The following is a 22,622-nucleotide window of genomic DNA, read 5'->3' on the forward strand; positions in this document are numbered from 1 at the left end:
TGAGTGCACAGAAAACTGAGCTGTTAAACTTGACCAAGTGATATGGGACAAGAAGAAAGTAGCAACTGTGATTAAAGTCGGTGTCGTTAATGCTTAAATAGAGCTTAGTAAAAAAACAAAAAAAACAAACAAAAAAAAAACTAAATACAAAGGTCTTATATACAATATGAAAATAGACTGGAGTCTTAGAAAGATTTTCATCTTTCCAGTAATCCTGGAATCTATCAGGCTCATGGAAAAAATACAAAAAACTACCTACCAAATATACCTGGTGCATCAAGTGCGAGAAAGATCCGAACAATTGCATTTAAAGAGACAGTTAGGATTCTAAAAAGACCCTTCGGTTGGAGTCTTTAGAATAGAGCATCCGGTAAGCTATCACCAGCAGAAAAGAAAATTGAAAAGAAACAAGCGCGCATGCACACACACACACGCACGTTTTAAAATGTTACTGAAGTTTCTTATTTTTACAGCAGGCTATCAAGCGTGGAAAATCTATTTAACATTAATTAACATTTTCTTATTTTTCTAATTACTTAATGAATATTAATTTATTACTTAGTGATTGAGTTTTATATTTTTTTCTTTTTTTTCTTTTTTTTTTTTTTTTCCAAAATAATCTAACATTTTCCTTTTTAAATTTTTAGAAACCATCAATTTGGACAGCCATGAAATAGTCGTGTTCAAGTTCATTGCCAACAAATATTTGTTAAGTCATCTTAAGTAATCAAATTTTATCAATTCTTTTTTCAATCCTCTCATTGTACTGTTCAGCATCCAACTGGCAATGCCGTTAACCTCTACCATCGAGTGGTTTTCAGTCATGATAAATAGTGACTGAGGATTTTTTCTTTATTTTTTAGTTTTATTCAGTTTCATTAATCTTCATTCCTCATCAAGAAAGAGCGCAAAAAATTGAAATGGCGAAACATTTAATAAGAATAATAAAAAAATAATTTGTGCAATTATGTTACGCGTTTTCACTTTAAAGACTTCATATTTTTCTGTTATTTATTTTATCTTTTTGTTCTTTTGGTTATTGGGATCTTAACCTATTATTTTAAGGGAAGTAACTCTATTTTACTAAAGTAGTTGAAAAAATATTTTTTCTTACAATTCCTCGAATGTTTTAAGAAAAATTTCAATATCGTCGCATTTACATTTTTTGTTATTAATCTTATTAAAACTGTGTTAAAGTAGTTTGAAAAAAAAAAAATCATTTTTTTACTATTAAAATAGTTACCTCCCTTAGAATAATAGGTTAAAAATCCGAACACCGGTTCCTTTTGTTCATTTTATTTAAAAGTGAAAGAAATTGTAGCGATGTTGTTTAATACGTGCTACACTAAGTTATTTCCCTTTAAATAAATTTTATAAATTATTTTGACACTTATTGAATGAAATTTTACATGTAGATATTCAGTTGTTTTCTGAAAATTAGATGACTCTTGAAATTTCAAGCCTATTACTGGTATTTCTTTTATATATTTTTAAAAATTTATCTAAGGAAGCAATTTTTACCCCTCCCAATTTTGTCTGTTTTGTTTCATTTAATGTTTTTAATGATAAATTGACCTTTAAAATTATTTATTATTGAATGTTTTCAATTTTGTTCGTATTTCTTGCAAAATAAGTCCAAATTGTTGTGAAACAAATCAAGAATGTTTTCTACTTACTTGATAGACTTTAAATAACTGCTTTTTTATATACAAATTTACAAGATTAGCTTGATCGTCTTTACTTATCCTGAAACATTCTGAAGTAACTCATTTTTTCCTTTCTCTTTTTCTTCAGCGTTTTTGCTTTCTGAATTTTTCTTTTTCTTTCTTTCCCTCTTTTTTTCTCTTCTATCTTTTCTTTCTCTTTTTTAAAATATTTCTATTTTTCCCCTCTTTCTCCATTACTGTTTTTTGTCTTTTCTTTTTGTTTCATTTTTTTTTGTTTCCTTTTTTCCTCTCTTTATTTCTGTCTTTTTTTTCTCTTCCTTATAATTCTTTGATTTATAACTTCTTTAATTATAAAAGAATTAACTTTTCACATGTTTTCATTTAATCTTACTTCAAATCCCAGAATATGTTGTTATTAAGGAAGCCCCTTCTCCTGCAAATGGCAGCCTTTATAAAGTTTTCAACAATAGATAATTATTTCCACTAAAAAGTCTCTTTCATGGTTGGTTGATCAGAACAATGGCATTCACCCCCCCCCCATCTTGTATCGTTTTGTTACGCATGACATGACAGGAAGAAACATACCACTGACTGATACTCAAGTTTAATATGTCTAAATAAAACAAGAAAACACATGGAAATAATCTGGGTTATTTCTTATCAATGACAATTTATTTTTGATATACTAGTGTTATAACGGGCATCTTTTATCTAAAACATTAAGATTAAAAAAAAAAAGACAATTACTTTTTATCTCCATTTTTCTTGCTTCATTGTGTCAGCACCTTTTCAAAAAAGATGTTTCAGGAGAGCTACCCAATTCATGGCTTCAGCAACATGAACCAGCTCGTTTTAACAATTTAGCTTAAAAATCGTCTATTACTTGGTTAAAATCCTTTTTTTTTTTTTTTTTTTTTTTTTTTTTTTTACAATTGGAGGGTCATTCCCAAAGTAAAGCCTCCTATTTTTTTTAACTAAAAAAATTGAAGAGCTAAAAAGATGGGAGTTGTACCATTAAAATGAGCGACCTTTTTTTTTTTGTTTCAGAATTAATTTTTCTACATAGTTACCACCATTCTCAACACATTTTTGCCAAGAATTCAATGACACATCTGTGCTTCTGATGCATGTCCATGACACTGGTTGCTTTTTTAGAGACTCACACCATCAATATCTCCAACAGAAATGAAGCTTCCAGGTCATGAATGCATAAGTTCAGTCATTATAGCAATACAATTTGCAATCGCCTCTGATCCACTTGGGTAGAATAAAAAGAAATAGGAGGCATTGCTCTCATATTTATATTTTGAAATAACCCATTTACAAACCTCTTATTTAAATTTCAATCCGGATGATTATGGTTATATTAAAGTTACATAATGAACTCATCTTGCTTTTAAAATTGAACAGTTACTTAAAAAAAAATCATTCAGCAAGTTTAATTTTAATTTGCTTTTGTGGACATTTTTTTTTTTTTTTTTTTTTTTTTTTTTAATATTTGTAATTTTGCTGCTTACACATATAAAAAAATGTATTTACTGTGAAAATAATAACGACAGTTTTACTTTTTAACTTAAATTATTTCCCAAATCCAAAGTTCTTTTACAGACATTTTAAATATAAAAACTAGGTCAGTAATAAATTATTTGTCAATTTCTGAAATTAAGTACTGTGTGTGTGTTGTACAATACAGTATAGTATATCATATAGTATAATATGATATAGTATGTAAATATATATATATATTATGTCTTCGATCTATTTCAAGTAATTAAATTACTGATCTAATTTTATGATTTTATATAAATATTTTAGTTATACATATCTAGATGAATAACAAGTGCGAACACTGGCAAAGCATATTTTTTTTTTACTTGCATTTTTGATTGCGGATGTACACTAGTATAATATAACTAACATAGGCGTTTATGCCTCATTCTCTCACCAAAAACCTTTCAGCTCATTTTTCTTCTGTACATGACAAACCTGCAAAAATGTTTTGCGTCAATTATTTGACAGTCGAATATCTGGGTAAAAGCGGTGAAGAGAAGATTGTCGCATCAATCAGGATTTTTAAGGCGGACAAGACTTCAGTGATCTGAAAGATTTACGTTTGACACTTCCCTTTTGAAATTCCTTCTCCTCCTCCAATTTTCTCCTCTACTAAAGTTTATGTTTAGATAACTTACAAACACTGACGAACTGATGAAAAACTCATAAAAACTAACAACGTTCACTTCCCAAATCGACCAACATATGGAAAGTATTAGCTTTAATAGAACCAGTAAAATAGAAGCAAAAGTCGAATGTCTCAAAGAATGAATGATCTCTGATTGGGTAAGCATGTTGTATTACATCATCTTTCAGGTTTGATCTCGAGTTGGGGAGGTTGTATCATTAAAAAAAAAAAAAAAAAAACGCCATCAAAATTTCAAGGTTTACTTGACTTCAGCCATTTGATTTCTATGTTTGTTGAATTATAAATTTGAATTCTCAAATGCTGCAAGGTATACATCTCTTTCTCAATCTCTCTATCCAACCCTATGGGTTGCATGTAATTTTGTTTTAAAAGAAAACGATTTACTATCCAAAGCAACTGAATTTCTCATTTTTGGTTGCTTTGATTATCTCTCAGGTAATGAAAAAACTATTAGCTAGCGCGCGCGCACGCACGCACACACACACACACACACACGCACACCACTTTTTAGACCCCCCCCTTCTCCCCGTTCTTAAAATACAGGCAATTGGGGACCGACTTTAAATTTAATATTCTCTTGACATTTCCTCCTAGGGTCAATGCCATGTAACAAGCAAACAAACAAATAGCCCACATTGAATTTTGAGGTTTTCCACATTTTCATTTTTAATTCTTACCGTCAGATTTATTTTATCCTTATCACATATATACATATAATGTAGGGGAGGGTACAACGGTTCATGTATTGCATGGCTGATAAAGACTGTCTTGATTAGATCTGTTACGTGAAGTAACTATTAAAGTTTTAAAAAGATTAAATTTGATGACTATGATAATAATAATATAGATAAAAATAGAAATGAGTGCAGCATATGACGATTACCAGGTGAGGTTTTTTTTATGACAAATTCTCAGTTATAAGTGAATCCAGAAGAATTGATAAAATGAGCCCATAAAACATTGAGTGAGAGTCGACACTCTGTCTCTCTTACTATGCTTGGACAAGATATGAAATAAAGAACAAAATGGTCTTTCTAAAATCCGTTTCAAAGTTGTTTAATTGATTGTAATTAATAATGATCTAGCTAGACAACAACCCCTGAAAGAATAAATCACCAGAGATGTGAATAGTTCAGCAGAACGGAATTCACATTTCTTATAAGTAAATTTTACCTTTTATCTACTCGACCCATGATGCAGATCATCATCAGCATCATTAGCAGCAGTATCATCATTGGCATCATCATTTTATACAACATAACGAACATATATGCATAGAATGTACAAGAAGAAACGACCATCTGAATAGGACAGCATAAACAAACTTAAATTTAAAAAAAAAAAAAATAATAATAAGCTCTTCTGCATTACATGGACCGAGCCATTGTTAAGGGGTGATAACTCCAATTTCTTCTTGGTCAGATAACACGGCAAATAAATAACAAACAAGACTTTTTTTCCAAACACAAAAATGTTTGAAAACCAAGACATTTATTGTGTAAAAATGTATCAATATATAATTGTAAAAACATTTATTTAAAAGTCTGTATAAGAAAATATAATTTTAAGAAAACAATTTTTGAATTAAAGCAACATTAGATTTTGTTTTCCCCGAAACATTATTTGAATTAAAGTAAAATTGGATTTTTATTCCAAACAATTTAATAATTTAAATGAATCATTTTTTGAATTAAAGCAACATTGGATTTTTATTTATTTTTTAAATATATTTTGAATTTAAGTAAAATTGTCACTGTAACAAAATATAGTTTTAATTTTTAAATTAATAAACAATTTGAATGGAATGAAATGAACTTGATCGACTTATTGTTACTTTTGAATCCGGTTGAAATTCTTTGACCGAGAAGCGCCACCTGGCGAAAGTTTAGTGAAACACATAAAAAATGGCATCATTTGTGTAATGCAGAAGTGCTAAAAAAAAAAAAAATTAAATATAAAAGTTAAAAACTATAAAAGAAAAAGTAGAAATGTCGTTTCTCCCAGTGTCAGATTTTTTTTTAAGAGCCTTTGAGTTTCAATCAATATAATTCAGTGGATAGTATTTTACTAACTATTCCTCAAGTGTAACAAGCTTTAAAAGCTGAGTAATAAAATTGACTGGAGCATTCTTCCTGGCATTAAAACGTGCACATCAAATAATTTAGATTTTAATGCCATTTTTCCGTGCATGCATAGAAATATTTTTATGTATTCACAATGTGTGTAGTCCTGCAGCATTCCTGGTGTCTGCCACAAAACACATAAATTCAAGTTGGCCCGGATATACAAATTGAGGAGCTCACTCTAGTCATTTCAATGAGTTTACGTGTATTTGGTTCTGAAATAAATAATACATAAATGTTCAGATGTGTCCTTCTTCAGGATTTGTACGCTCAATGGTCTGTCACTCTTTAGTTTGAAATAAAATTTTCAGTTGAATTTGCAGATTGGACACATCTCATTTTAGATCTGTCCGTTAGTCTGACATGATTAGGTATCAGTGGTCAGTCTGTATTATTTGAATTATTAAAACTACTGTTCTCATCTTATGTGTTATTCACACAATATTTTGGCCGATGTAACCTCTGACCTTCTTCAGGTGCATCTTGTTGAATTATGGAATCTGCACGGAATTTAAAATGGAACTCTTTATTTAATCCAAGGGAGTAGCATGCTCTTATTCTGTCAGCCATGACTGGGGAGAAGTCTTCAGTAATTCACAATTGTATTCTTAGTATTGCTTACATTGAGGATTGAACCTTCAACCTCTAGTATAGTGTTACTTAGAATTAAATTAGGTAAAGTTCAGTTGTAGGTGACACTCTTCTCAAGATTGAAGATTCAATTCTTAGTTTGGGCTATACAAAAAATACTATTTCAAATTACTTAAGACCGTTACCCAGTTATGGCTGACAGAATGAGAGCATGCTCCAACCATGGGTTACATAAAAGGTTTTGTGCAGATTCCTGAGTTTGACAGAAAAATTCTTGAGTTGAACAAGATGCACCTGACGGTCAGAGGTGACATTGTCCAAAACATTGTCCGAATAATACTCAAGAATAGTTTGAATAATATAAATAATCAATCCTCATATAAAAAATTCAGAAATATAATTGGCCTGTCATGCTTAAGTTATAAATAATATTTTGGTCAATTTCTTAGCTCGAACCATGGTTTGTTGGTTTGTCATATTTCGGTTTAAAATAATCTTTTCCTCACTAAACGTATTCCAGTAATTATAGGAGCAACTGGATTTGTGAAAAAATTTCAAAAACTGACAAATATACCCAGTGAACAAAGTGCAAGAGAGATACAAACAATTGCACTTAAAGGGGATGGTTAGAATCTTAAAAAGATCTGTCGGTTGGAATGTCTGATATAGCAGATGAATGTCTAGCATCTAGTACCTATTTACTATGCCTCCCCACGGGACAGAGTTAGACACCAGGGTCGTTTTTTAACGTGGAGAAAAGGTACAAAAATAAAAATTGTCTCAGTCGTGAAGGATCCCTCCTCCACCGAAAGAGAACAAGAAAATGAAGTGCAGCATCTGAAGAACAGATACTACACTTTGATCTTGACCAAAAGGCCAAGATGTCTAGCATCTAGTAGGATGGTCATCCTCAACTAGAACAAAATAAGAAAATAAAAAAAAAACAAAAACAAAGAAATAGAATGGACGCATGTTAAGTAAAACTGTTTTTGTCTGTTTCTGAAAAAATGAAATTAATTATAAAGAATTTGGTTTAATTTCATTTTTCAATCTTGATTCCATTTTGAAATCCTTTACATCATCATACAAATTCGCTATCAGTTGTCTTCCATCAAAGTTGACTCTGGTTTGTTGATGTTTCGTCTGAGCAGGCACCATCACTTGTCAAGATTGTGTGAACGTTATAAATATAAGTCAATGGAGAATCATTCCTAAAACTGTTATTTCCCTTCTGATTCAAGCAAATCACTAAACTTTGGCTCTATTGATATTTGTTCTTGCTTTTTTTTTTTTTTTTCTTCTCTTTTCCTAAAGAAATCTGGTCAAATCTCAGGATTTTCCAATTAACACTTTACAGATGTGATTTCCGGATTTGAATAATAATAATAATAATAATAATAATGACAAAAATAACAATAACTAATCCTGTTAAACTTGTACATCAAGTTGGAAATAAATAAAATGTCTCGACAGTGTTATACTTATTCAATTATTTTTTTAATTTATTTTATCTTTTTGATAAAATTTTATTTTATTGATAAAAATTTGAAGTTGTTAACAATTAAATGGTATATAAATAATAAAAACACAAACGTTTACTAACGTGTAAAGACCTCTGTTTAAATCACAATCATATATACGCATAATTAACACAGATAATATTTACACAAATACATACTGTCAGATACTGCACATAAACATAGGTATGTGATGGACCAAATGGATGCCATCAATGATTATGGAATTAGCTACGTCAAGTTCAAATCCTATCAAGTCTATTGTGGCTAGTTAAGCACTAATATTATAGGCATTCCCCACAGATAAAATAGCAACTTTTCTTCAATTAATTGTATACAGTGAATTGTTTAAAATAAACTAAAAAAAGATAATTTGCCCTAAAAATAGACCAAACAAGTAATTTTTCTACTCCCAGCTCCAGAAGATTTGAATGTTGGCAAAATTTCGCTTTTTTTCCCTAATAAATCCACTAATAAAACTAAATTGACTAAAATAAGACTTTCCAGAACATCAAATATATCAACAATTCTGAAAATGCTGTGCTATCCAAAATACTTTTTGATGATCTATTATGTGGCTATGATGACTTAAAATCTGGGAATATTCCAAAATTTGATAAAATAAAAAATCTGCTTGAATAAAACCAAAACTTGAAATAGTGAATTCATCATTTCTGAAAGGGGGGAAATTAAATGTAAATTCAGCTTTTATCTGGAGTAAATTTTTTAAATGAGAAATTCTCAAAGTGAAATACTTTAAAAAAAAAAAAAAAAAAAAAAAAATTGTTTCTGAATTTTTTAAATGAGGATTAGTTACTCGTATTATTTGGATTTATCGGACTGCTATTTTCATCTTGAGTGTGATTTTCACAATGTTTCGGCCGATGTAACCTTCAACCTTCTTCAGGTGTATCTTATTGAACTTTAGAATTTGGATTGAACCTTTAATCTTGAGGAGAATATCACTTTTTACAATTGATTTTTCCAGGTCCTTGTGCAAGATTGAAGGTTCAATCCTCAGTGTGGGCGACTGAAAAATACAATTGTGAATTACTTAGAACCTCTGTCCAGTCATGGCTGATGGAACAAGAGCATGCTACCCCTGTGAAGTAAATAAAGGGTTCCGTCCAGATTTCCGAGTTCAACTGAAACATTTGAGTTCGGCAAGATACACTTGAAGCAGGTCAGAGGTTACATCGACCGAAACGTTGTGAAAAACAGTCGTCTGATGAATCCAAATAATATGAAAGAAAAGAACTTCAAAATCTTAAAACAAACCATAGACACACGTTGAGCCAGTTCCACGAAAAAATCTATTTTGTTTTTCAAATGTCGGTCAGTCCATCGAAAGAAAATGTTATAGATTGTCATTCATGCCTGACGAAATTTAAAATTTTGCTTTCTATTTTATTAATAACTAGTTGTATTTACCTATGTTGTCTGGATGGAATTATTTGCCGGGGGGGGGGGGTAGAAAAAAATAACTAAAAATATATCAAGTTACATTCTATTTCAGAAAGCACAACACTTACATTTCTTAAACCGGTTACCATCTCCCAAGACATAGACTAGTGTTTGGATTTGGGGTCATAAAGTAAATACTGGATAATAGTAAAACCTTTGGGTACACCTATTTCGAAGTTCAGCTTTTTGGTCCCCTGGCAAAAGAAGGATTGGACCTAGTAATTCACCCCCCCCGTTCGTTTGTTTGCACTTTTCTCAATAACCATGCCTTGGATATTTTTTAAATTTTGTACAAGCATTAGCCATGATGAAAGTAAATTTTGCCAGAATGGATTTTCCCGGATAACTCTGGTTTTCCCCTCTAGGGGACATTATAGAGATAAAATTGTCCCCAAATCGTTCATCTCTCTATTTGTTTGCACTTTTCTCAATAACCGTGCCTTGGATTTTGTAAAAAGATTTGCACAAACATTAGTCATGGTAAAAGTAAATTTTTCACTCATAAAGGGGGACCTCGCATGCTCGGCTTGTTTTGTGCTAAAACATTGAGCCATTTTTAGTAAAGATATGAGAATAGAAATTATAAAGTGTTTCAAATAGATGTCTGTTAAATTAACCCAATGTTACACCGGTTTGGCATAAGTGTTCCCTAAGAGTTTGGGAGACCAGGCTTCAATCCTCAGGTTAAGTCATATTAAAAAAGCTTTAGTAAAAATGATACTTGATGCCACCTTTCTAAACATTCAGCATTGTAAGGGGAGGATCAAGGGCAAGTGAATGAATAGGAATGGAGTGGTACTCTTCCTCTATACCACAGTGTAATAGTCAATGAAAAGGGAACCTTGAGGTCACCATTGACTATGTCCGACCATTTTATTTTTTTAGTGTTACACACAGATTGAAACAGACGTGGAATATTTTCATCCCTCACCTGCTTTTATTTATTTATTTTTTTATTATTTTTTTTTTAATTAAAATTCGAATGTCGATTTTACTTCAGATTCTAACGAGACTCAGACAAAATATAAGTCATGCATTTAATTTGTATTATGTGATAATTTTTTTCATTTATTTTTCAAAATTTGCCAGATTTGATTAAAATTATTTTCCCCTTGTATACTTAAAATCTTGCGTATAATATAAATCAATGTCCACTAGTTATGCCATATATAAGAAATGAAAAAAAAGTGTGTAGAATAATACAAAATTAACTAATGAGTGTTATTGTAAGATTCTTAATTTTTCATATTTCTTAAGACTTCCTCTGCTGTGGTCAAAGTGTAGTTTCTGTTCTGCCTTTGGTCATAGTAGAGATCGTTCTAGACTGGGCCAATTTTAATTATGTCCAGACTGCTTCCTACATTAAAAAACGACCTTGTGACTAATTTTGCTCTTATAGGGAAAACCAGGAAATGGGGACTTTCTCAGATGTGAATGAATTTATTTTTTTTTTTTTTACAAAAGATAACATAAAGTTAAAGGAAAGAAAAAGAAAATTTGCTTATTTTTATCTTTAGGAAAGCAAAAGCTTATAAAATGTTTTAAAATCTCATAATGCTGGGAGGGAGAAGGGAATGATAAGAAAAATTAGATCTGAGACGAAAAAAGTTTGAAGTTATTGCTCTCGGGCTATGACGTGTTTCTTCATGAGTAATTTATTCATTAAAATTTTTTATTTCACTTTTTGTTTTGTGTGCGTTCCACTTTTTCCCATCACATAGACTCCTGTCTTGCAACTGATAGAAACTTGAAAATAAAAACTTAATATCTTTGTCTTATTAGGTTAATTACAATAAGAAAAAAAGAAACTGAGAAAGGTCAGAAGTGAGCTGGTGAGTCGGAGAGCTTGTACAAATAAAGACAAAATTGATGAATGAAAAAGTACAAAATAATGTTCGAGATAAATCTGATAATTTTTTTTTTATATTCTTGGATTTTTAGAACCATTTAAAGTATTTAATAACAAAGTGCAATTGATAACGGTTTTGTGTAATATTGTTGGGTTTTGGAGCTGAAGATCATGGATAACAGGAAAGCACTGAAATATTGAAAGAAAATGATTTGTATTTGATGTAAAAAAAAAATAAATAAATAAAAAATAAAAAATTTTTTGGAAATCTTGGCTGCAATTCAGTTCTCGTTAAATATATCAAAGGCTGTGAAATGTGAACTAAAGAATTGTGATGGAGATTTGGATTCAGTCGCTAGCAAGAAGGATCCTCACAAACATTCTGATTGTGTCTGCACAATGAAATCTGAGAAGCTGTAAAATAGGTGTGCCAAGATCCAGGCAAGGCAATGCGGATCTTAGCGAGAGAAATGGTTATCAAAATACAACCATGAAGAAAGTGCTAAACAAGGAACTTAGTTGTTTCTCCAAATGACCAATTAATTATTTAAGAACCAGATTATGCAAAGCCAAGTGACTCTTCCTCAAGATCAAATACCTAGTTTTTCCGAAGATGCTCTTCTTAGATGAGAAGAATTTTTGCCAGGACCAATTGTTCAATGCACAAAATAACAATAGAATAATAATTAAAAAAAAGACATGCTTAGCTTACAATCATTGCCCCATGCATCGTGAAGATCGTTCCCTCAAACTCTGATGATGTTTAGGTGTTTCCAGTGAAGACTGCATTATGCCACCCTTACATCTTTGAAAAAAGACTCCAACTCAATTCGCTTGACTTTATTGAGTTGCTGTCTACTGTTGTTGTTGAACATTATTCATTTGTTCATGTCAAATGAATCAGATCAATTATTGTTGGCTTTCATTTTCCTGATATCTCTCTAATTAGAATTCTTCCTGGAAAAACATTGGATACTTATGAAAGGAACCAGAGGAAGGTTGCTAACATGCCTAAGTAAAAGTTTCTTTGGAACAGACTGAATTCGAGCTTGGTACACCATCAGTTTCTATTGTCAAGAGCTAGTTGGAGAAAGTTACTGTGGGAAACCAGTTGACGTTTGATACAACTCTATGCAAGTTCTAATTGCTTGTCTATACTTAACAAATGCACATATATACGAGCCAAGGCTTTCATACTATTAATCTCCTGATGTCCATAGTGAAAATGCTTGAGAGCTGTTTTGATGTTTAAATAGGGCAACAACAACTTCAATATAAAGGAGAGTTCCAGTGATATCTTTGCTGAAAAAAATTATTAAAGTTGCTGTTTAGTGGATGTTTTTGGCCATCCTATGAAATGAAAATGTAGAAATTGTTGTAATAATGGATCTGCGGTTGTAGCCTCCTGGATTATCTCCAAAAGTGATAAGTCCAGAAATAACTTCAAGTTCCACAGATATCACAGTGATGACCGTGTCGTCCACTGCTTTTTGATGAGAAGAGATGAATCTGTGTGACACATATGCCTTGTCAATTTTTCTGCCTAGGTGGTATTTTATAAAAAAAAGAAAAAAAAAAAAGAAATTAATCTGAAAGGGTAGCATTTATAGTTTGTTGGAATATCGCTGGCGCTGACTTGCACCAAAATGGAAGACGGTTAAATTGAAATAATACCTTGTAGGTGTTGATGGTGAGATTTTGGAATCTCCAACTTCCATTTGTAGATATGCATCTACAAGGTCCAGTTTTGCAAAACAAGTTCCAGCATTGAGTTTGGAAAACACATCTTCCGGTATAAGTAGTGGATACTGATGTGTCTCCAATGCATCATTCAATCCTGTGGAGTAGTCCACACATAGGCATACCTTGCTATTAACCTTCTATAGTTACAATAGATGTTGCCCAAGATGAGTAATTTGTAGGCTGAATTACTCCTCTTTTTTTCCACTCTAGCTGAAGCTGCGTATGGTACAGGACGCTTTGGTTTGAAGACTGGTTTTACATCGGACTTCAGTTTTAAAGTCTCTTTAGTACAACATCCAAGACCTTCTTGAAAAACGTTGCTGAACTTTGTCTTAAGTGTATTCTTAAGATATGTTTTAGCATCTGCTACAACATCAATATGGAAAGAATTGAAAATTGGGTTTAAGGGAACATTGAAAAGATTAAATTCTTCAATTAAATCCAAAGCGAGAAGATTCAGGTTTGATGTATGAGAAACATAGTACACATCTGAATTTTTTGTTTCTTTAAAAGACCTTACATGTTAGCTCATCAGTTTGGTGTGTCTTGTTTCCCTACAAGCAATGTGAATTGTATTCTTAAGAGTTTGTTTTCGAACAACTGCCATGTTGAATGTGAAATCAGTGATGTCTGAAGTGGTATCAAACTGAAAATTTACTGGCTTGTTGCTTATCTTAACAAGTATATATTTCCTATAAGCTTCAAAATTTACATTGAAAGTGGCAAAATCCAATTCGATGTAGATTGCTAGAAACAGCTTGGCGTTTTCATATGGGTTTTGCCTCTTGGCTGTGAAGTATTCATCCTGGTGCTATTATGATTATTCTTTTCACAAAATCCGTTCTTGTGCCTGCAATGTGAACAATGTTGGCACGTGTTTTTATTTTTATTTTTTTTTATGAGGAAAAAAAACGAACATAATGCATTTCTCCATATGACTTACAGGATGTTGGGGGGTTACTTTTCCGTCCAATCGGGGATTGCAAACATGGGTTAATAGAATGTTGTTATTGTTGCATCACTGTAGTGTGTCGTTCAAGATTTATTATACGTTGACATCTTGTGGTCAAAATTTCCACTGTCATTTCTTTGTCTTTTTCCAACATAGACATTAGACGTGTGACTGTGCGTATGTCAGCGTCATCTGGGATTGTAATTCTGCAATGAAAATGAGGCATTGAATTGATCCTCTGTCAGCGATTTCAGCCAAAAATGTTCGCATTGTACATTTACAATGTATATATTTTTTCTCACCTTATGCTGTCAACATGAAAGCGACGATATAAACAGGTAGACAGGTCTATGAAAATCGATTCATAAAGTTAATTTAAGATGTTTATGATAAAAAGCACCCCTAGCACGGACAGTCATCCTGAGGTTTATATATTAAATCTAACTTTTTTTTTTTTTTTTAAGTAAGTGTGTGCAGGACATGTTAAAAGTATATTAATTTATTTATTGCGGACTATTAGTCTCATCTTTCTTAGTTGTTGTTTTCACGACGTTTCGGCCAATTGTTCCTCTGACCTTCGTCAGCTGGTAACTGCAACGGATAGGAACTCTGAATCTCCTAACTACATTTTCAGCAATTATTGCCATCCGTAGTTGTCATCTCACCACGTTTTTGGCCAAGTAAGCCTCTGGCCGGCTTTGGGTAGAATTAAAAATCTTCAGACAACCGTCTGGAACCGTCAACGTCTCTATAAACTGCGCCGTGAAAACAACTAAGAAAGATGAGAATAATAGTTCGCAATAAATAAATTAATATAAATAATACTCATCTCAATAATGAATTCCAATTAAAATAATGTTAAAAGCATGTTGCGCCAATCTGAGTAAATATAGGGTTGAAAATATGTTCAAGGTGCTTTTTTTTTAACCCACAATCAACAGTTTGTTCTCGTCTCCCCCTTCAAATGAATGTACGTAAAAAAGATGATTACGAAAAACTATTTTTAAGTACATGAATAATAATATAAAAAAAAAGCAAATAAACTGCTCTTTTGAGGTAAAAAATAATAAAAATAACACATTTCTTATACTGAATTGTATTCAATTAATATCAATTAAAATAACTTTATTTTTGTTATATACAATAAATTTGTGCAAAATTGACTCTAGCTTTTTGTCAATTCCCTTTTCTCTCTTTCTCCTCCTGAAAAAGCTAGACTCCCCCCCCCCCCCCCCCAAAAAAAAATGTTCTAAACAATTATACAAGTAATGCCAGGTGCGTGCAGCCAACGGAATAAAACAATGAAAAATTAATAAAGTCCTTCATCCTTTTATTTCAAAGACGAAAAAAAAAATTTTTTTCCGTGACAGACGAAACGAGGGCGGAGGGGAGGGAGATACGCGTATCGGACGTCGATCCTTGAAACGAAAGGAAGTCGGGGAGGTGCATCTCTCTCTATCTATCCCCCCTGCCTTCCCTCTTTATCTACCTATCTAAACACACACAAGCTTGCGCTATTCAGTTGTCCCACTTCAAAAATAACAACTTTTATTTTCGCTGTCTTTGCTCTTATTCTTCCTTAAAAAGACGAACGATTTTACGAAATTTACAAACTTGACATTCTTGTCAAATACATCCTGTTTTTTGTTTTTTCTCTTTTTTTTTTTTTACTTTTTGTTTTTAATGTTCTTCGTCCGCGCGCGACTGACACTGGATATCGTTTTTAATTCATTTTTTTTAATTGTTGCTTCTATTTTCTGAACAAATCGACCAAAAAACAAAAACGAAAAAAAAAACCTCCTCGTAATTATTTAACGCCGTCAAGGGTGGGTGACGACGACCACCAACCCATTATATTTTTGCTAACATTTCTCTTAGTTTTCCGCTCCAAAATACATTTTTGTTTCGCACCAGAGCATCATAATTCCCATCCACATTATATATAATATATACACAAACAATTCTGTGTATTTTTCGTCTTAAAAGAAAAGATTTCAAGTACTTACTTCACACACACACACACAAAAAAGACAGCTCCGTTCAGTTCGTTTTCGCCGCGTCCCACAAACCCTAAAGGATTTCCTTTGTAACCCTTCAACAAAATCACATCGAGATCCTTATAATTCTGAGGAGAATTGGAACTTCAAATCTATACAAACATTTAAAGAAAAGGACCCCCCCCCCCAAAAAAAAAAGATGAGTTCTCGTTTTATGCTCCAACCTTTGGATAAATCTACGTCGAGTCCTTTATTTCAAAGGCGATTGCTTCACAATGAAATGGAAAAGTTAAATGTTAACAATAACAGTCGGCCAGACTCCATCAGGTGAGAAACTCATAAAAAAGAAAACTCAGTTCATTTTTTTTTTTTTTTTTTTAATTTAAAGTTAACAACAATAATTATTTCAAGTTTGATTGTCTAATTCCCTTTTTTTGGATACTTCTATAGATCAGCCCCCATATCGGTAAAACTCGGTAAAAGGGCAACCACACTCAATGAATCACGGGTTCCTGTAAAAGAAAACATTGATTTACTTATATGAAAGTATATATTTACTTTGTTTTTGTTTTTTGTTTTTCTAAATTATTGCATTTTATTTTGTTGTTGTAATTGTTGTTTTCGTGTTATTAATGTTTTTCAGTCAATGTTTGTTTTTATTTTTTTTTTTTTATATAGTGTGCGTTTGTGAATTGTTGCATTTTATATGGATAGTTTATTTACATTAAGAATAATAAAGACACATTAAAAAAAAAAAAAAAAAAAAAAAATGACACGTTTTATACCCTGGTCTTTAAATTCCCAAACATTCAAAAATAACCTTTTTCAATTTTTTTGTTGTTTTTTTTTGAAAATAGGATATTTGGTATAAGATCGTGTCTGAATAAAATGCAACAATTTACAAAAACAGAATCTTGGCATGATTGAAAATGTCTTTTTTTAATAACATGAAATATATTTGAAAAAAAAAAAAAGTGTGTGTGGGGGGTAAATTTTTACTTACTTTCCACCTTAACAATCATTTTTAAAATGACGACTTGTATAGGTTTTCGGGTATACTGAAAACGAATATAGCATTTAACTTTTCTGCAAACAAGTAGTTTTCCGGATATTAAGCAATGTAATTATGTTATCACGGGTGGTCATTGTTGTAGAAAAAAAAAAAAAAAAAACTTGTGAAATTGACTTTTAACGGTACCATTTACGCACGCATCATTTCCGTCTTTTTTGTCGTATTGCCACTCGGACTTAATGTTAACTTTAATCAAAGTATTTTCATTCAACAATTGGTTATACTTGATACTATTCAGACGTGTAGCTTATGGCATATCAGGTGCTTGTTGAGATAGCCGACGGGATGATTTTTTTAGAAAATATATCGTTTTAAACAAAAACAACATTACGTACTTAATTGCCACGTCGAAAATAGTAATACATCCGAAAAATTAGGAAAATTCATCTAGTAGAAAGTTATTTATAGTTAAAAGTATTTTTTTTTTTTTTTTTTTTTTTTTTACGGAAAATTGGGTAAAATTGAATTTTTCTTAGATGTTATAAAGTAGACAATAAAGAGTTCAAACATAGGGGACATAATTTGGAACGCAAATTTTAGATTGCATGTTCATAGCGTAGTCTATAATGATAGATTTTTTTTTACTAAAAACATAGTAGCAGTTGTTCTACTCGCTGATTTTTTTTTTTTTTTTTTTTTTTTTGTAATTTTTGGATATATTACTATTTTCGACATGACCATTAAGTACATAATATCGTTTCTGCTTTAAAAAAAATCGTCCTGTCCACTCTATCTTAACAAGCACCCTATCTTATAAATTTCCGCCGGAACTGCGTTAACTTCATAATAAATATTAGGAACCTTCTTCGACAAAATTTTTAAAATAAATAAAAATTAGTTGCAGCAAAAATTCTTATTTTCATTCTTGTGCGTTGCCCTTTTCAGTTATTTAACTTTATTATTTTGCTGTACCTTTCAAAAATAGTATTTTCCTTAGACACTAAAACAGTTATATTATGTTTTTTTATTTATACAAAAAAAATATTATCGCAAAATATTTTTGTATTTAATTCATGTATAAGCAAACAAAAATTAAACGAATACTTTTCGTAGGAGTCAACAGGTCAGATTAAATGCATAAATATCCCCATAGATTTTTCATTGGTAGTTTTTAATATTTTCTATATTTCAAAAAAAAAAAAAATGTTTGCGTCCTCATACTGAAGTGGAGTTGTAGACGTGAACTTTCGGCTCAGTTTGTCAGAGCTACTGTCATCAGATTAAACCATCAAGTTGTGTAATTAAAAAAGCGGGAGGGGAGAAACTCCAAAATAACATCTGCTTGCATGGTTTCCAGCTGTCCTGGACTTCGTCACTGGACTCGTGTAATGCCGGTTCAGGAGAGGCACTGTTGGAATTATACAACCTTTGCTTCACTTTACTTTCACTGCAGGTACTGATATGGTGTATCCATTGTCTCTTTGGAGAGGGCTTCATCTTACTATACATATTATATTTCTCTTAATCTGTCTGTCCGTTCCACCTTTTCTCTGAAACTATTGGGACAATCTGGCTGAAATTATACATGGGCCTTGGTTATGGTAAGGTGCAACAGTAGGTGTATAAGAAATTTGGAGGAATTTTTAACACCCCTAACACGAAACTGCGAATAAAATATAAAAAAAACTCGTAATTTCTGTTTTTAAAGTGGGTTGTTTATTTTCTGTATGGAATATACTTCCAAAATAAACTATTAAAGTTGTTTGAAAAATAATAGAAATATTATTTAAAACAAAAAAAAACAGTGTTTACAAAATATTTACAAAATGCCGGCGTGCCTTCATGCAGCCATTTTTTTTACGTAGTAAAATCAATAGAATTTTACGAGTTAAATATATTTTAATTTTTAAACTTTAAAAATCTATCAATTTTTCTATTGGTTCAATTTTTACGATATTTTCAGGGTCAATGTGAAATTTTATGCTCTTTCCAATAAACCAAATATAATTTAGACAAACGTTTTTTTTTTTCAAATTCCCCCCCCCCCCCATTTTGAAATGCCTATTAAAATTTTAATAATTAATTTATGTGCCAAAGTTTTATATATCAGAAATTGAAGATAAAAGATCAATAAAGAAAATATTCTAATTTAAAACAAAAAAAAATGAATAGTTTTTTTTGGAAATTTACCTGTAAAGTCCAAAGTGTAAAACCTTTTTTTTTTTTTTTTAAATGAAAGCTCATGTTATGCTTACATCGTCAAGTAAATACCAGACACTGACGGCAAATTTTTCTATTTCATTGAATGTTTTCTTTTTTTAGATATTTAAAAGAAAAAAAAAAATTTTAGTCGATAAAGAAGTATTAAAATATATCAATCAAAAACTCGTGCATTTCATTAAAAGAATTAAAAAAAAAAAAAAATCGATGAAGCGGATTTTTTGTTTTAGGGGAAAAACTTATAAGTGAAATGTGCGTTTCCTTGTAACTACGGAGGATGAAAAATACTAATTTTGGTTAACACATGCAATAAAAAAGAGACATTATTTATGTCCCTTGGACGAATCCATATTTCATAAAGTTCATATTAGCAGCAGCAGCTCTTTAAAGCTTTGCGCAAAACACGTTACGAAAATGGGATTTTCTAGGACCCTCGCTTTAAAAATTCCTTTTCTTTAAAAAATACATGGAATTTAAAATATAAATATGGATAAATTCTTAACAATGAAGAATGGAACTACCCATTTAATAGTATTCTTTTTAGGTAAGTGATTTTTTGGCATTTATATATATACATATATTTATGAGCAAGTCATTATTTTTTGTTGGTTTTCTTTATATTTTTTTAAAGAAAACCGCTTTAAAAAAAACAAATATTGCATAATTTGCTATTAAACATGTTATTTTTTTAAAATTTGGTCTTTGCTCCTTTTATTGAAAAACAAATTAGGGTTTGAATTACATTTTTCAAGTAGTTATAAGCTTCGAAAAATAGTAAGTTGAATTATTAAAGTTCTGATCATTTTTAATGGCCACTTTCTGATACACCTAGTGCAGCAGCAAACTAATTATTATGGTATCCATTCGATGCACAGTTAGGAATTAATAGCAATTAGTATTTAATGCAGAAATGATTTGCGATTGTTAGATGTCGTGTTGACCTCAGATTCATGCATTACGCAGTCTGATGATCGGTGACATTTATTGGATGGCTTTCTACCAGCATTTTTAATTTTCAATTTTTGAGCGATTATAGAGACTTCCCAAATGACTGTCTAATGCCAGTCAGGTTTTTTTTTCTTATTCTAACTTAAGACTTGGCACTACTTGTGTTTCAAAGTAAATACATGCTTTAAATTAGGTTAAAAACACACAAAAAAAACTTATGCAGGTGGGAAGAAGAGTAACTTGTCTTACTTTTGGTAACATTTATTTGTTATGGGTGGGGGGCACATTTTTGTTTTGTAGTCTTAATTGCAAAATGCTCAACAAATCTTTAAACCTTTTCTAAATCTAAAAAATAAAACACCATTAAAAATGATTTCTTTTTTAACAATTGGAATTAAAATTTTGTTTGAACGAAGATGTGGATGTGCAGGTTGTCATTTTTTTTTTTTTTTCAGACTTTTCATTTCTATTTTAATAAGCCATTCAATTAATTGAATGTTTTGTGCCTTCCTTGGGATTAAAAACAGCTGATCAACTTTGCCTTAAAATTCTGAAAAGATTAAATAAATCAAAATGAACCTGAATTGTTTTAAAACGTCCTTGTTTAAAAAAACAAAACTTTTCATTGTCATTTTAAGCACCAGACGCAGGTAGCTGACCCAAAATAAAAGGAATTAACTTTTTTTTTTATTGCTGCCATAAGTCAAAGCAGGCCTGGTCACTAAAAATGACGTCATGTCTAAGGTGCAAGCAAGCAAGATCGTGCATAAGTCTTCCCCCAAAGGGTGTCATGTCTTGCATTAAAATCTGCCATCCTGCTCATTAAATAGGACTTTTTGGATTGGTAGCTTTTGAAACTATTTATGCTACATTGATTTCTGGACATTTCTGTGTGGAATCCAGTTGGGACAAACTAAACAACTCTGCAGTGATCTGTGCTGAGAGATAGAGACGATGGGATGGTAGCCTCGGCCACTCAAATTAGGGAGAGGGACATCCAAGCATATTCACGCTTATATCTCTTTATATTCAGCTACTGACTTTATACTCGAGTCTCTGGGACATGCAATGAAGGAGTTTGTTAAAGGCTTCACCAGAACTTTACATGTCATTGGCTTTGGGTTACATTGTGCATTACACACTTTTTCTATTGACTTTTATGACTGTTTGAGCTGTGGTTTGCTTTTGCTCTTCCGGCTTACTTTTGCTTATTGAACTGTGTGTTTGATGTCTCCACAGTTAAACCTTTTTGCTTGGTTAGGGTAGGCTGGAATAGCTGGTTGAATAACAACATTGCCGGAATTCTGATTGGTATTATTACTAGACCAGGGATGAAGTTGAAGTCGTGAAAATGGTCAACAACCTGACTGAACCAATTCTTATTTCAAGGAAACTCTAAAGTCAGTCTATTCTAATAGATTTCATTTTTATTTTATTTAACAGCTATTATGTAAAAAGAAAAAAAACTTTTTTTCTTTTATTTATAATTGTAAAATTTTATTAATATCTGTAATGCTTCCTCCCTTTCTTTTTTTGTGTTTATTTTATCTCTATTTTTGCATGTCTGTGCAATCGTATCGTTATCTTTCGTTTTTTTTTTATCAGAATTTTTACATAAAATCCATAATTTGTATCAGGTTATCTGAAAAGATTTGGCTGAACATGTGTGTAAATCTAACAGGCTTTGTCCCCCCCCCTTTCAAAAAAAATTTAAAAAAAGAAGAACGGCAATTAAAAAAAAAGAATTTCCTCATTGATTTTTATTAAGTATTACTTAGCAGTAAATGTGCACTCAAAGTTAAGTGTAGATATGGTTTACCGAATGTATAAGGTTATTTAGGTATGATTGTCAAGGTTTGCTTCCAGATTCACCCAATATGAGCATAGGCAGCTGATTGGTTGGGACTGGTCATATGACTTAAGAGAAAGGATTTCAAGTAAAATAGTCAGTTGCGTTCTGAGTTGTAAGGAAGATACAAGTACTAATATAAAGTTCTGCAAGATCAGGAGACTCATGCCTTTGTGAGGGTGATCCAGACCACAGCTTCAAGCTTTAACGTCGTGATGTAAACATATACACCCCCTTTTGTCCCATTCAAAAGTCTATGCAGATTCCCAAGTTCAACAGAAAAATTCCTGAGTTCAACGAAATACATTTGGAGAAGGTCGCAAGGTACATCTGCTGAAATATTGTGAGAATAACACTCAAAATAAGAACATTAGTCCAACAATCCTTCTCCAAAATTCAGAAACGGTCATTTTTTTTTTCTTTTTTAAGAAGTGAAGAGACACCATAATGCTTGAAAATGTTACAGTTTAGATGGATGAAATCCCCCCCC

At 31.4% G+C, this 22,622-nt stretch overlaps 1 protein-coding gene and 1 pseudogene across 13 annotated transcripts in view; one reads left to right on the forward strand and one right to left on the reverse strand.

The window, feature by feature from the left end:
* LOC145292105 (LIM and senescent cell antigen-like-containing domain protein 1) overlaps positions 1 to 22,622 on the forward strand; it is a 314,593-nt gene that overhangs the window by 189,716 nt on the left and 102,255 nt on the right. For 2 of the 13 annotated variants that reach the window (XM_080138196.1, XM_080138202.1), the window contains exon 1: positions 18,489 to 18,568. The exons of 8 other annotated variants lie outside the window; for them this stretch is intronic. In XM_080138196.1, the coding sequence (XP_079994322.1) occupies positions 18,504 to 18,568 (65 nt within the window). In that variant the 5' untranslated portion in view covers positions 18,489 to 18,503. Of the gene's footprint in view, positions 1 to 3,888; positions 4,005 to 15,560; positions 16,431 to 18,488; positions 18,569 to 22,622 lie in introns of those variants that run through there. 3 more of the 13 variants (XM_080138206.1, XM_080138194.1, XM_080138199.1) reach the window with 3 other exon arrangements.
* Positions 7,316 to 7,466, reverse strand: LOC145292517 (U2 spliceosomal RNA; annotated as a pseudogene).

Source organism: Euprymna scolopes, chromosome 13 (assembly GCF_053919585.1).
Source record: "Euprymna scolopes isolate OS-2025 chromosome 13, ASM5391958v1, whole genome shotgun sequence".
In the NCBI taxonomy this organism is placed as follows: domain Eukaryota; kingdom Metazoa; phylum Mollusca; class Cephalopoda; order Sepiida; family Sepiolidae; genus Euprymna; species Euprymna scolopes.